The sequence below is a fragment of the Panthera uncia genome, unplaced genomic scaffold, assembly GCF_023721935.1.
Source record: "Panthera uncia isolate 11264 unplaced genomic scaffold, Puncia_PCG_1.0 HiC_scaffold_1667, whole genome shotgun sequence".
Classification (NCBI taxonomy): Eukaryota; Metazoa; Chordata; class Mammalia; order Carnivora; family Felidae; genus Panthera; species Panthera uncia.
Window position 1 is genome coordinate 25,924 of NW_026058324.1, and position 14,457 is coordinate 40,380.

Genomic DNA, 14,457 nt, shown 5'->3' on the forward strand with positions numbered 1-14,457 from the left:
AGAGTAGGATAGTTCAACAGATTACAGAGTTAGAAGGAATCATATACTTTGACCCATTTTAAACTATGAGCAAGATTAAAAACATAGTTACTGGGGTGCCTGGGAAGCTCAGTTGGTTGAGTGTCCAAGTCTTGATTTTGGCGTAGGTCATGATCTCCCGTTTTTTTAAGCTCGAGCCCCACACTGGCCTCCACACTATTAGGATTCTCTTTCTCCCTCTCTGCCCCTCCTCAACTCGTGTTTTTTTTCTCTCTCTCTCAAAAAATAAACTTAAAAAAACAACAACAAAAAAAACCCTACAGTTACTTATTGCATTTTTATTCAACACCAAAATCTTGTGTAAACCTCTAGGTCAAATATTCTGGGTCCCCTCAGCATTGATTTTAGGCTGAGGAAATGAAGGGTAAAGTTGCAATTACAAATGTGTATCTACACCTTATATGCCTTCATAGATCTAACAGATCTATGTCAAATACATGTAAAAGGCAACAAACATACTCATAGAGGTGTCACTGTCTGGAAAGGAAAAAATGCTGGGAATTACTAATCACAGCAAACACACATGCTCAGGGCAGGCACTACATTCTAGAGAAGCTCAGAAAGTGATTAATGAGGAAAAGATCAATGAAATTCTAGATTAATAAAACTGATTTACTAAAAATGGCTTTTTAAAAGTTTATTTTGAGAGAGCCCATGCATGTGAAGGGAGGGGCAGAGAGAGAGAAAGGGAGAAGAGAATCCCAAGCAGGTTCCACAATGTCAGCCCAGAGTCCAATGCAGGGCTTGATCCCACAAACTGTGAGATAATGATCTGAGCTGAAATCAAGAGTTGGACCCTCAACCGACTGAGCCACCCAGGCACCCTAAAAATAGCTTTTTTAAAGGCTATTTTCTTAATAGAAACTTACAGGCATTTAATGATAGGGTAGGGGCTATTCTGATTTCTTTATATCCAAAAGTATAAAATGTCCTTACATTATCAGCCAGCATCAAAGCTCCAGCTTCAATGACAAATTCATGAGATTCTTCATCTCTCACAACAGCTGCTGTTAAGCCAGCAGCACTGGATGCTTTGCCACTGGTGTAGACAGCTCTGGGGCTGAACTCCTCCACATGCCTGTTCAAGGTTATCATATTCATTAATACATACTACAAAGCATCCTTTCTAGAAATGTCAGCTGACAGGGTTTATGTCAATCAAGAATTTATTATTTCTTAACATTTGAGAAAGGCATTAGCATAAACAATTCATAAAGACATATATCACAGACTAAACAGAACGCCTTATCTCCTTTGGCCTTTTTAATCAATTTAAATCCATTCCTATCAAATTGGAAAATGAAGTTCATACATGACAAAAACACCATTTTAAAGGAAGCCTTTAATAATAAACAGTAAACATTTAGGCAACAATGATCTATTCGAAGGCTCTGCACTTAAGAAACAAAAAAAGACAAAACTAGATGTGAGACTTATTCCAAAAATGCAAGGCTGGTTTAATACCTAAAATCAGTAACATGCCATATCAACAGAATAAAGAACTATCTTGACAGAAGCAGAAAAAGCATGTGACAAAATCTAATACCCTTTCATTTTAAAAACTCAACAAACTAGAAATAGAAGAGAATTTCCCACAACTTAAAAAGGGTATCTCTGAAAACCCACAGCTAACATCATACTTGGTCAAAGGTGAATGCTTTCTCTCTAAAATCTAGAACAAGACACAGATGTTCACTCTTGCCATATCTATTCAACATTATACTGAAAGGTCTAGCCAGGGCAACTGGGAAAGAAAAAAGGGCACCTAGATTTAAAAGGAAGAACAACTATCACTATTTGCAGATAACATGAGCTTGTAGATACAAAATCCTAGGGAATCTACTAAAACAGAATGAGTTCTTGCAAGGCTGAAAGATAAGAGATCAACAGTCTATTGTATTTCTATACACTTATAGTGAACAACCCAAAAATGAAAATAAGAAAATAGTTTTCCATTTATGATAGCATCAAAAAGAATAAAATACTTATGAACAAACTTAACAAGAGAAGCACAAGCTTATACCATGAAAACTAAAAAACACTGTTCAAAAATATTAAAACCTAAATAAATGGAAAGACATCCGATGTTTACGGATGAGAAGACTTAATATTGTTAAAAAGATAATTTACCTCAAATTGATCTACAGTTTAATGCAATCTCTATTAATGTCACAACTAGCTTCTTTGTAGAAACTCACAAAGCTGATCCTAAAATTCTTGATCCTAAAACTCAAGGCACCCAGAATAGCCAAAACAATCTGAAAAAGAACAATTAGTTGGAGGACTCACACTTCCTGATTTTTATTATTTATTTTTGAGAGAGAGAGAGAGAGACAGAGACAGAGACAGAGAGAGAGAACATGTGCATGTGAGCAAGGGAGAGGGGCAGAGGGAGAGAGGGAGAATCCCAAGCAGGTTCTTCATTGAGCATGGAGCTCCAAAGTGGGGCTCGATACCATGACTCTGAGATCATGACCTGAGTCAAAATCAAGAGTTGGAAACTCAAATGACTGAGACAGCCAGGCAGCCCTCATACTTCCTGATTTTATTTTTTTAATGTTTATTTTTACTTTTATTTTTGAGAGAGAGAGAGAATGCATGTGAGCAGGGGAGGGGCAAAGAAGGGGTTGGGGGGGGGGCGGAACAGAGGATCTGAAACAGACTTTGTGCTGACAGCACAGAACTCACAAACCTGTGAGATCACGCCCTGAGGTGAAGTTGGACACTTAACTGACTGAGCCACCCAGGCACCCCACACTTTCTGATTTTAGGACTTACTACAAAACTACAGTAGTCAAGATAGTGTGGTATTGGCCTAAAGAGAGACATAGAGATTATGAAATATAATTGTGAGTCTAGAAATAAACCCTCATATTTATAGTCAACTGATTTTCAACAAGGGTCCCAAAACATTTCAATAAGGATAAGAATAGTCTTGGCGTTCAAATACCTGGATATCCACATGCAAAAGAATAAAGTTGAACCCCTGTCTCACACTATGTACAAAAACTAACTCAAAATGGATCAAGGACCTAAATTTTAAGAACTAAAATTATCCCCAAGAATTACAAGCAGGGACTTGAACAGTTAGTTGCACATCAATGTTCATAGCAGCATTATTCACAATAGCCCAAAGGTGGAAACAACAAAAGGTGATAAATACATCAATAATTATTCAGTCTTAAAAAGGAAGGAAATTCTAAGACATTCTACAACATGGGTGACCCCTGAATATTATGCTCAGTGAAATAAACCAGTCACAAAAGGACACATACTGTATGATTCCATGTATATGAGGGACCTAGAATAATCAAATTTAGAGACAGAAAGTAGAATGATGGGGTGTCTGGGTGGCTCAGCTGGTTGAGTGTCTGACTCAATTTTAGCTCAGGTCATGATCTCATGGTTCGTGGGTTTGAGTCCCACATCAGGCTTTGTGCTGACATCGAGGAGCCTGTTTGGGATTCTCGCTCTCCCTTTTTCTCTGCCCCTCCCCCACTTGCATGCACACACGTGCACATGCCCTCTCTCTCTCTCAATAAATAAACAAACTTAAAAAAAAAATGGTGGGTTGCTAGGGGCTGGGACAGGGGGTAAATGTGGAATTACTGTTCAATGCAAACAGATTTTCAGTTTGGGAGATGAAAGAGTTCTACAGATGGATGGTAGTAATGACTGCACAACTTGAATGACTTAATGCCACTGAAATGTACAAGTAAAAATGTTTAAGAATGGCCAATGTGATGCGTATTTTGCAATAAAAAAAGGCGAAAACTTACATATAGCAGCACTGGCTTATAAAAGCCAAAGTAGAAACAATCCAAATGCCCATTAACTGATAAACAGATAATTAAATGTGGTACATAAATATGATAGAACATTAGGCAATAAAAGGAAATTAAGTATTGGCATGCTCCAACATGGCTAAACCTTGAAAACATTATGCTAGGCAGAAGCAGCCAGTCACAATGAATCACACAGTATATGATTCCATTTACAGGAAATGTCCAGATAGAGACACTAAAGCAGATTAGTGATTGCCTATGCCTAGGGAGGAGAATGAAGACTGACTGCTAGTGGATACAAGATTTCTTTTTGGGTAATGAAAATGTTGTAAACTTAGTCTAGTAATGGTCATACAACTCTGTGAATATACTAAAACCACTGAATTGTACACTTTAAAAGGGCAAATTTTATGATATGGAAATTATATTGCAATAAAGATACTAAAAACCCACTAGATATAAAGGCTATTTCTGTCTAAGATAATCAAGTATAATACAATTCTGTTACCAACAGCAACATTGTAGCACATCTTTTTATGGTGGTGGAGAGGAGATGGGAGCAGAGGAAATGAAAAGAATCCCTTTTAAGATAAGACTATTATTTTCAAATCTAGAGCCTAGTCCTTGATACACATGAAGAAAATACTTAGTTATAAAATCCCAAACTAAAAATGGTCTATGTTCTAGAACAAATTACTGAAATAAATAAAGGAAAAGCAGCTTGATACAGTATGAAGAGCACATGCTTTGCAGTCACATACATCCAAGTTCCAATACTTATGGCTCAGAAGTCACTTGTTAGCTATGAGAAGTTGGGTGATTTATTAAGTTTCAGAGAACTTCTGTTTGCCTCCCTGAAAAAGAGGATAATATCACATGCCTGTCTGGGTGCTGCCAGGATGAGAGAATGCATATACATATATACAGCACCAAGAACACACCAGGTGTTTCAAAACTGGTTTGGTATTATTTTGACCTCTAAGTTTCTTAAAAGTTTGAAAGTAAGCAAGTATTTGCTATAGCTTCTAAAAATAAGCAAAAATTGCTAAAGCAGTACACATGCTGATACGGTTAGCATAACGTGTCTATCCTTGTTGCACTGCTATTGGAAAGCGTGTCCTATTTAAGAACCTTAAAGATGTTTGTATTCTTAGTCTCGACAATCCTATGTCTAGGGATTTTCGCAAAGGAAACAAACAAAATAAAAAATTTATATAAATCATGATGTTCATGGTATTAATATCCATAATTGTTAAATGAAGCAAACTAGGAAAATAATTTTCTAAGTTGCAGTACACCAACAAAAGACAACTGTGAAAATAAAGAAACATGGAAAAATATTTACAGTAAATTAAAAATACATATGCTGTGATTTATAACCGTGAAAATACACATTCATGTATCTAAAGACTTAGAATTAAAAGAATTCTAAATAGAATTAAAATTACAGGCAATTTTTCCCTATTCTAAATAGGCAAACACTTACTTGAGAAACTGGCTCTTAGCTGTACTTGGGTCACCAACAATGCAAACATTTATGTCCCCTCGAAGGGAGGTTCCTTCCCCTGTTGTCTTTGGAACACCACCAAAGAGCATCAGGAGGACACCCCGTTTTACTTCATCGTTGCCTAAAACAAAAACACAAGGTATTTTTCAACATGAGATTAAACAATTTCATAACAAATTACAGGTTTACCAACCGAAAGAGCAGAAAAGAGCTCAAGTAAAGCCTAAGATGAACTAAAAATATTATGGCTTCTAACTTTGGTTCTCTCTTTATGAATTCAAAGCCACCTAACCCCTGTCCAATGTCTCTGTACCAAAGATGTCACAGATGCTTATGCCCGCCACCATCCCAAGAGCCCTTGTTTGTTTGCAAGTCCTACTTCCTACACAGTCTTTCCTGATGTAGTACTTCTCAAATAACTCTCTCCATAAACTATGTCCACCACAGCACACTGCACTTGCTAGATCTTGCCCCTTACCTATTTAGCCCATCCCACCTCCCATATCCCTCCAGTAACCCTGTTTGTTCTCCATATTTAAGAGTCTCTTCTGTTTTGTCCCCCTCCCTGTTTTTATATTATTTTTGCTTCCCTTCCCTTATGTTCATCTGTTTTGTCTCTTCAAGTCCTCATATGAATGAAATCATGATTTTTGTCTTTCTCTAATTTCACTTAGCATAATACCCTCCAGTTCCATCCACATAGTTGCAAATGGCAAGATTTCATTCTTTTTGATTGCCGAGTAATACTCCATTGTATATACATATACACTACATCTTCTTTATCCATTCATCAATCGATGGACATTTGGGCTCTTTCCATACTTTGGCTATTGTCGATAGTGCTGCTATAAACATGGGAGTGCATGTGTCCCTTCGAAACAGCACACCTGTATCCCTTGGATGAATACAATACCTAGTAGTGCAATTGCTGGGTCACTGCACTTGCTAGATCTTTCTAATGGCAGGTCTTGCTATTCTATCAAGAGTTTGAGGAAATGGTCCATGATTTACTTCTTTTGTATCACCAACACTGAACAGTGCTGAATATAAATACATGCTAACTGGACTGCTATGGATGAGATAAGATGCTGAATGTGATTTATGGCCACTTCTACAAGCCATTTATGACTCCAATATAAGAAGAAAATAAAAAACCTGGATCTTCAGAAAAGTGCTTCAGAAAAATGGGTTAAAAGACCCATTTTTTGTGTGCTAATTATTATGACTTTTTGTGAATTCTATCAACAAAGTGCTGGCACATTTACACAAACCACCCTTTAAAGGCAGAAAAAATCCATTCCACAAATAAAACTCTGACTTATGATCTATGAAACAAGTGTGTTAGGAGGTGTTGTGGTTTTTAAATAGTCCACAAATTCTTTGATGCTTCTCATTTGAAAATGGAGCTTACTTCTCCTTTCCTTAGGAGTGGCTGGACTTAATAACTTGTTTCTAAAAAAATAGCATATAGTGAAGTGAAGGTGTGCAACTTCTGATACTAGGTCCCGAAAAGCATTTTTTTGTTTTAAATGTTTATTTATTTTTGAGAGAGAGACAGAGACAGGCAGAGAAGGACACAAAGAATCTGAAGCAGGGCTTGAACTCATGAACCACAAGATCATGACCTGAGCCAAAGTCAGAAGTTCAATTGACTGAGCTGTCCAGGCGCCCCCAGAGAAGCATCCTACTTCCTCCCTGCTTTGCCCTCGATGCACACTCTGGAAGAAGCCAGCTGCCGCGTGGTGAGAACAAACAGCCCCGTGGAAGAGATTCATGTGGCAAGGAATTATAGTTTCCAGTTAACAACTAGCACTAACAGGTAAGGCCTTCTTTTTTTTTTTTTTTTAACGTTTTATTTATTTTTGAGACAGAGAGAGACAGAGCATGAATGGGGGAGGAGCAGAGAGAGAGGGAGACACAGAATCGGAAGCAGGCTCCAGGCTCTGAGCCATCAGCCCAGAGCCTGATGCGGGGCTCGAACTCACGGACCGGGAGATCGTGACCTGAGCTGAAGTCGGACGCTTAACCGACTGAGCCACCCAGGCGCCCCAAGGCCTTCTAAGTGGATCTTTCAGTCAAGTTTTCAGATGACTACAGCCCTAGCTGATGTCTTAGCTGTATCCTTAGGAAAGACTGAGCCAGAAACACTCAACCAGAACCACCTATCTGACCCATAGACTGTATGAGATACTGTTTCTTTTTTGAAGCCACTAACTTTTGGGGTAATTTGTAATGCAAAAATAGATTAACTTCTGGGGGGGGAGGGGAGTGGAGCTAAATAGAAATTTTGACACCTACTCAATTAAGGGAGGACACTCTAAAATCCATAGAGGATTATTAACATAGAGGGTATCAGTTCAATTTCATTGGCCAAATATTTAGACAGAAAAAAAAAAAAAGGTTACTTTTAAATAGTTAAAAATATATACCTAAGACAAATACCCATAATCTTTTATCAGTTCCTGCCCTAACTCCAATTCAGTATGAAAGGATGGAAAAAACATGGGTAAAGCACGAAGCTTAAAAATTAGTCATATCCTGGGATGCCTGGGTGGCTCAGTCAGTTAAGCGGCCGACTTTGGCTCCGGTCATGATCTCACGGTTTATGAGTTCAACCTCTGCATCGGGTTCTGTGCTGGCAGCTCAGAGCCTACAGCCACTTCAGATTCTCTGTCTCCCTCTCTCTCTGCCCCTCCCCTATTCGACTCTGTGTCTCTGTCTCTCAAAAATAAACATTAAAAACAAAAATGTTTTTAATTTAGTCATATCCTTCAACATATAAAGGGAATTAAATGATGGTGAGCAATTAGCAACCAAGAGCCAAAAAAACACAAAGAGACCACCAAAGGTACAGACATAGTACATGTAACCAAGAAACATCATGAAATCTCCTCAAAAATTAAACAAACAAAAATAAGGATATTAATCTAGTATTTTGGAATATACTTAAGTACATTTCTGCCCTAAAGCCAGAAAAAGAAGCCTAAATGACCTTTTATTCTTTTTTAAAAATCATGCTAAAACATACATACACAAAATTTACCATTCCAATAATTTTTTAAGTGTGTAATTCAGTGGAATGAAGTACACCCACTATGTTTTATAACCACCACCCTTATCCATTTCTAGAACTTGTCATCACCCCCAACAGAAACTTTATCCATGAAACACTAACTCCCCAATCCCCTCCCCCAACAGGTAACCTCTTTCTACTTTGTGTCTCTATGAACTTGCCTATTCTAGGCACCTCATTTTAAGTGGAATCATTTGTCCTTTTGTAGATGACTTTTTAATATCCCTTGTAAGTCTACCAAAAAAACCTTTTGATCTGATTTATGTGCTGTAAGAAATCACTTATTGCTGTTTTAAAAAAAAATTTAAATTCCAGTAGAGTTAAACATACAGTAGTTATTGCTGCTTTTTAATCATCATCTTGATTTCAAGTTTATGTGACAAATGGAAGGCACTCTTACCATGAATAGTAGGGAACAGGCTGGTACAGAGATTGTGGTACAGATTTTTATCCTGACTCATTTCAAACACTTTCTCCCACTCCTTCACTGTCATTTGGTTCTTAATGCTCTCAGCCGTCTGTTCCTCATCTCGGAGCTCTTTTCCTCCAAACTGAGAGGTGGAGAAAGGAAAAATACTTGCATGGAAACAGTCAAAGTAAAGTGAAAGAGCTTCACTACAAACAAAAAATAGCCTGGGAGGTCAACTTCAGGATCTGTTGACTATAAAGGTTTGCAGAAAAAATCCCCATATTATTAAGGCCTAAGTTAATCAAGATATTGAAGAGTTTGTCATTTGTCCAATGAATTAAAAACAAAAAAGCTACCACTGTTTTGTATTGTTATCTAAACGAATCGGAATGCTCAAAAGATAAGCCATAATAAAATGTTAATCACTGATATGAAGATGAAAATGAAGTAAGAGAGTATTATATTCACCCCTCTTGCAATGCTGTACTAGTTTCCAAACTTTTTCTCACTGTTTTCCCACTCAGGACATAGAATCAAGTTCTACAGAACTATAATACCAGGAATCCACACAAAGAGCAAGTTAAAACAAAATTATCCCATAGGTAATTCATATCAATGCTCTTAAAGCACAGAGCTCTTAAACATGAAAACAAAAAGACTTCCTCAAGATCAGAAAGACATGAAAAAATCTGGTTTTAAAACTAAAGAATCATGGGGTGCCTGGGTGGCTCAGTGGGTTAAGTGTCTGACTCTTGATTTTGGCACAGGACATGTTCTCACGGTTCGTGGGTTTGAGCCCTGAGTCGGGCTCCACACTGACCATGCAGAGCCTGCTTGGGATTCTCTCTCTCTGCTCTTCCCCAGCTCATGTGTGTGCATGCATGTGTGTGTTCTCTCTCAAGAGAAATAAATTTAATAAATAAATAAAACTAAAAAAACAAACCACCCTGCTCCCCTTTAACAGTGACTAGATAATTCAGTAGTTTCAGAAGCCTATACTGTGGCAGCCCCAGGGGAGGTCTTTCTCAATCTTGCCACTGTAAGACTCACCCTTGGGTTGGTGGGTGCAACACAGCAGGCAAGAAAGACCAGCCTGTATGAAAGGTCCCTAACACCAAGAGCCCGGAGTCCTCGAATGCCTTCCGTTTCATATCCATCAACACCACTTACACGGGAATTAGTTTCAGCGCGTGCTCCTGAAAGAATGAATGATAGTTTGTTTTACAGCTCAAATACCAAAAGTGCTGAGAATCAAAATTGCTTAAAAAAACAAAACCTATAAATCCAAAGATTTCATTTAGGCTTTGAAATTTTTCAGAGCAGTGCTTTTTGTAGCAAAATTAATTTGTCTCTATTCTTATACTTCCTTGCTCACCCTCTGATTGGTAGCCAAAAATAAGAAAAGAAAGATTCGAGAAGCTAAATGTTCTGCAATTTAGGTAATGAGAATTGTTAAATATGAGCTAAAGATTACTGACCTGGTATGCTAAGCTTAGAGACATCAGGCACAACAATCAATGTCCCTGTAAAGTCACACTTGTCACCAGCTTGAGCTGACTCCACAGCTTCAGCTCTCAAGATCACTTCTAAACTTCGGGGGATACTCCCTCGAGGAAGCTCAGCTTGGGTCTCTTGAATACGAACCTATAACAAAACAAATAAATGGCTAAGAATGAGAAGAGATTATCTTTCAAATGTCATATAATCTAAATTAATGCCACAAATATTGACAAATATTGATGTATTCCAAACTCTCACCGTTTGCAGACTTTTGACATTTGCCAAAATTCATCTTAAAAATTCTCTACCCCAGGGGAGAGAGGAAAATGGGTGATGGGCACTGAGGAAGGCACTTGTTGGGATGAACACTGGGTGTTGTATGTAGATGAACCACGGGAATCTACCCCAAAAACCAAGAGCACACTTTACACACTGTATGTTAGCCAATTTGACAATAAATTATATTAAAAAAAAAAAACAACTCTATCCTGCAACTCCAATCTGAAGCAGGCTTCAGGCGGGTTCTGCCCCTAACGCGGGGCTCAAACTCACAAACCTTGAGATCATGACCTGAGCCGAAGTCAGATACTTAACCAACTGAGCCACCCAGGTGCTCCTAAAAACTTCACTTTTAGTACACTTATCATGATGAGCTCTGAGTAATATGTGGAACTGCTCAATCACTATATTGTATACCTCAAACTAATATCACACTGTATGTTAAATATACTGGAATTAAAATAATAAAAAATTAAATAAAAACTTCACTTTTACTCTCATTAAAAAAATTTTTCCAGGGGGTGCCTGGGTGGCTCAGTCGGTAAGCATCCGACTCTTGATTTCAGCTCAGGTCATGATCTCACGGTTTGTGAGTTCGAGCCCCACATTGGGCTCTGCGCAGTGATCACAGAGCCTGCTTGGGATTCTGTCTCCCTCTTTCTCTGACCCTCCTCTGCTCTCTCTCTCTCAAGAAATAAACCGGGGCACCTGGGTGGCTCAGTCGGTTGAGCGTCCGACTTCGGCTCAGGGCATGATCTCGTGGTCCGTGAGTTCGAGCCCCGCGTTGGGCTCTGTGCTAACAGCTCAGAGCCTGGAGCCTGTTTCAGATTCTGTGTCTCCTTCTCTCTCTGACCCTCCCCCATTCATGCTCTGTCTCTCTCTGTCTCAAAAATAAAACGTTAAAAAAAAAAAACAATAAAAAAAATTAAAAAAACATTTTTCTGAGGTGCCTTGGTGGCTCAGTCGGTTGAGTGTCAGCCTTTGGCTCAGGTCATGCATGATTTCAGTTTGTGGGTTCAAGCCCCATGATGGGCTCTGCACAAACAACTCAGAGTGTGGAGCCTGCTTGTAATTTGGTGTCTCCCTCTCTCTCTGCCCTTCCACCACTTGAGCGCACATGCACTCTCTCACTCAAAAATAAACATTAAAAAAAAAAAAAAAAAAACTCTAAAAAATTTTTTGCCCCTCCTTGTCCTGACTGTGTAGTTAGATATCTGCTCTGTTCCATCTTCCTCCAAACTTTCAGGGAAATATTACGAAAAATTTCACATACTCAGGGCGCTTGGGTGGCTCAGTCAGTTGAGCGACTGACTTCAGTTCAGGTCATGCGTGATCTCATGGCTCGTGGGTTTGAGCCCCATATCGGGCTCTGTGCTAACAACTCACAGCCTGGAGCCTGCTTCTGATTCTGATTCTCCCCCTCTCTCTGCCCCTTCCCTGCTCATGCTCTCTCTCCTTCAAAAGTAAACATTTAAAAAAATTAAAAAAAACAAATTCACATACTCTATACACTCCACCTCAACACTACCTTTTTTTTTTTTAAAGTTTATTTGAGAGAGAGCGAGAGCACGCAGGCTCAAACGGAGGAGGGGCAGAGAGAGAAGAGAAAAAGGGAATTCCAAGCAGGCTCCAGACTCAGCTCAGATCATGACGCAGGGCTTGATCGATCTCACAATCCTGAGATCATGACCTGAGCTGAAATCAAGAGTCAGTCACCCAACTGACTGGGCCACCCAGCCAGGCACCCCAACACTACTGTCAATATTACTTAGACACACACATATTTTTACCGTATTATTTGAAAAATGCATAAAAATCAAAATACTTCACCCCTATTTTAGCATTCATCTCCTAAGAGTAAAGACATCCTATATAGCCACAGTATCTTTACCATACCAAGAAAATTAAATAATATTTAACTCCATAAAGTCTATTATCTAGACCATCCTTAAATTTCCTCAATTGTGAATAATGTCCTTTATTACAACTGTTTTTTGTTTTTTCAAACCAAGACCTAATCTAGATTTATACTTTATATTTGGCTATGTTCTTTTTCAAACACAAAACATCTCTTACCCAAAGTTGTTGGTGGAGTATGTGCTTCATATAAACTAAGTAACAGACTGATGCTACACTAAATAAGGGATAAAAACTGAAGTTAATATTAATTATTTTAGTGTGGTACTCATTCCCTCATGCTTGAGTGCTTGAGCAGCTGCACCTTTTCTTTTCCTTTGCCTATCACAGAGTTACTAAGTCCTGTACAGATCTGAGACATGCGCCCCCTGCAACCTCATTCTTATTGCTACCATCCAACTCTTGCCCAGGTAACTACAACTATCTCATTATTAGTTTGTTGTTATATGCTATACATCAATGTCCCATTAATCTACCTTTAAAAAAGAAAGGTTCACATATATTCCCCTTTTTTATCAAGAAAGGTCTGAACTTCCCAACCTGAGATTTTAAGGCTCTGCATACCTACATGCCTCACACCAAATCATCCTCCAGATGATCTCCAATTTGGCTCCTCTATTTCAATCATGATAATCCTCACTGCCATCAATAAACATGTCCATTTTCGCCTGTCCTTTTATTCATGCCTCCCTCCCTCCTAACCATCAACTTGAGAGGGTATCTAACAAGTTTCCACTTCTTCAAAGTTTTAACACTAGTTCTTCTTCATCATCATCATCATCATCATCATCATCGTTTACTATTTATTCTCTCACAAAATATTCTGTCATAGTCTGAAGGAGCTTCCAATCCAAGTTATTAAAGTTTAAGACACATTTATACATTGATAATTGAAATCAGCATTAGAGTTTTGGGTTTAAATCTGTAGTCACATATAATGATCTTCCACTTACATAAAAACTGAATTTAACATTGTCTAAATAAGCTTGTAACAACTGCCATGTGCCTAGAAGTGAATTATTAGCATAGACTGAATTTGAAACAAACAGAAGTTAAAAAATACCTTTTGAAAATCAACAAATCTCGATTTATTTGTATCCAGCAAGAATCTCCTTCTGTTGGCACAAACTGGATTTCGGCAGATGTTCGGCTGTGTGTATTTGAACTGCTGTTCTACATCCTTGATCACTGTCTGACAGTCCAAGCACAAAAATGTTCCACTCACAAGCTCTGGGTGAACTGGATGAGTCCGTACCACCTGCCCACTGATGCGAGTGAGCAAACCAATTCTCGATGAGGTAAGTTCTCGAATTCTGTTTAAAGACAGATGTACCATTAGTAAATATTGTAAATATTCATTTTCAACCTAAGAAATATTTCCATTTTAATGACAGGGTATTCAATGATAATTATGATAAAAACAAAAAACCAAAAAAAAAAAAAAAAACCACTAAATAAACAAATAAATAAATGGAAAGAAGGAATTCTTTGCAGATTCTTCTCCAAGAATGATTTAGTCAATGTGCCTATTCCTAAATTACACAATGCTTATGTATTCACAGCAAAATACACAAATATGAAAAAGTAAATAAAGGACACCAAAGAAATGAAATTACAATTATAAAACAAGATGATCCCATTTTATATGCAAATATATTTTTTGCTTACCTACTATTTCTAAATAAGCTGTATTAGTCTCATAGTAATCATACGAAAGACCTCAGCAACTCAGTTCAGAAACACTTCCTTTACCTCACAAACTCATTTTATATTAAATAACTTGGCCACTTTACAAGTAATTTCAGCAGTTTAAGTTTTCAAAATATCACTTCAATTTCTTCCACTGTATTTATTCTTTAAATAACTGCTAAAGGGGGGCGCCTGGGTGGCTCAGTCGGTTAAACATCCGACTTCAGCTCAGGTTATGATCTCGCGGTCCGTGAGTTCA

At 38.1% G+C, this 14,457-nt stretch overlaps 1 protein-coding gene across 1 annotated transcript in view; it reads right to left on the reverse strand.

The window, feature by feature from the left end:
• LOC125917299 (DNA replication licensing factor MCM6) overlaps window positions 1-13,910 on the reverse strand; it is a 29,494-nt gene extending 15,584 nt beyond the window's left edge. Inside the window, exons 1-6 of the mRNA XM_049623536.1 lie at window positions 13,573-13,910; window positions 10,292-10,457; window positions 9,864-10,009; window positions 8,805-8,955; window positions 5,311-5,452; window positions 976-1,117 (exon numbers count right to left, since the gene is read on the reverse strand). Of these exons, the coding sequence (XP_049479493.1) occupies window positions 976-1,117; window positions 5,311-5,452; window positions 8,805-8,955; window positions 9,864-10,009; window positions 10,292-10,457; window positions 13,573-13,845 (1,020 nt within the window). The 5' untranslated portion in view covers window positions 13,846-13,910. The remainder of the gene's footprint in view (window positions 1-975; window positions 1,118-5,310; window positions 5,453-8,804; window positions 8,956-9,863; window positions 10,010-10,291; window positions 10,458-13,572) is intronic.
• Window positions 13,911-14,457: the final 547 nt, after the last annotated feature.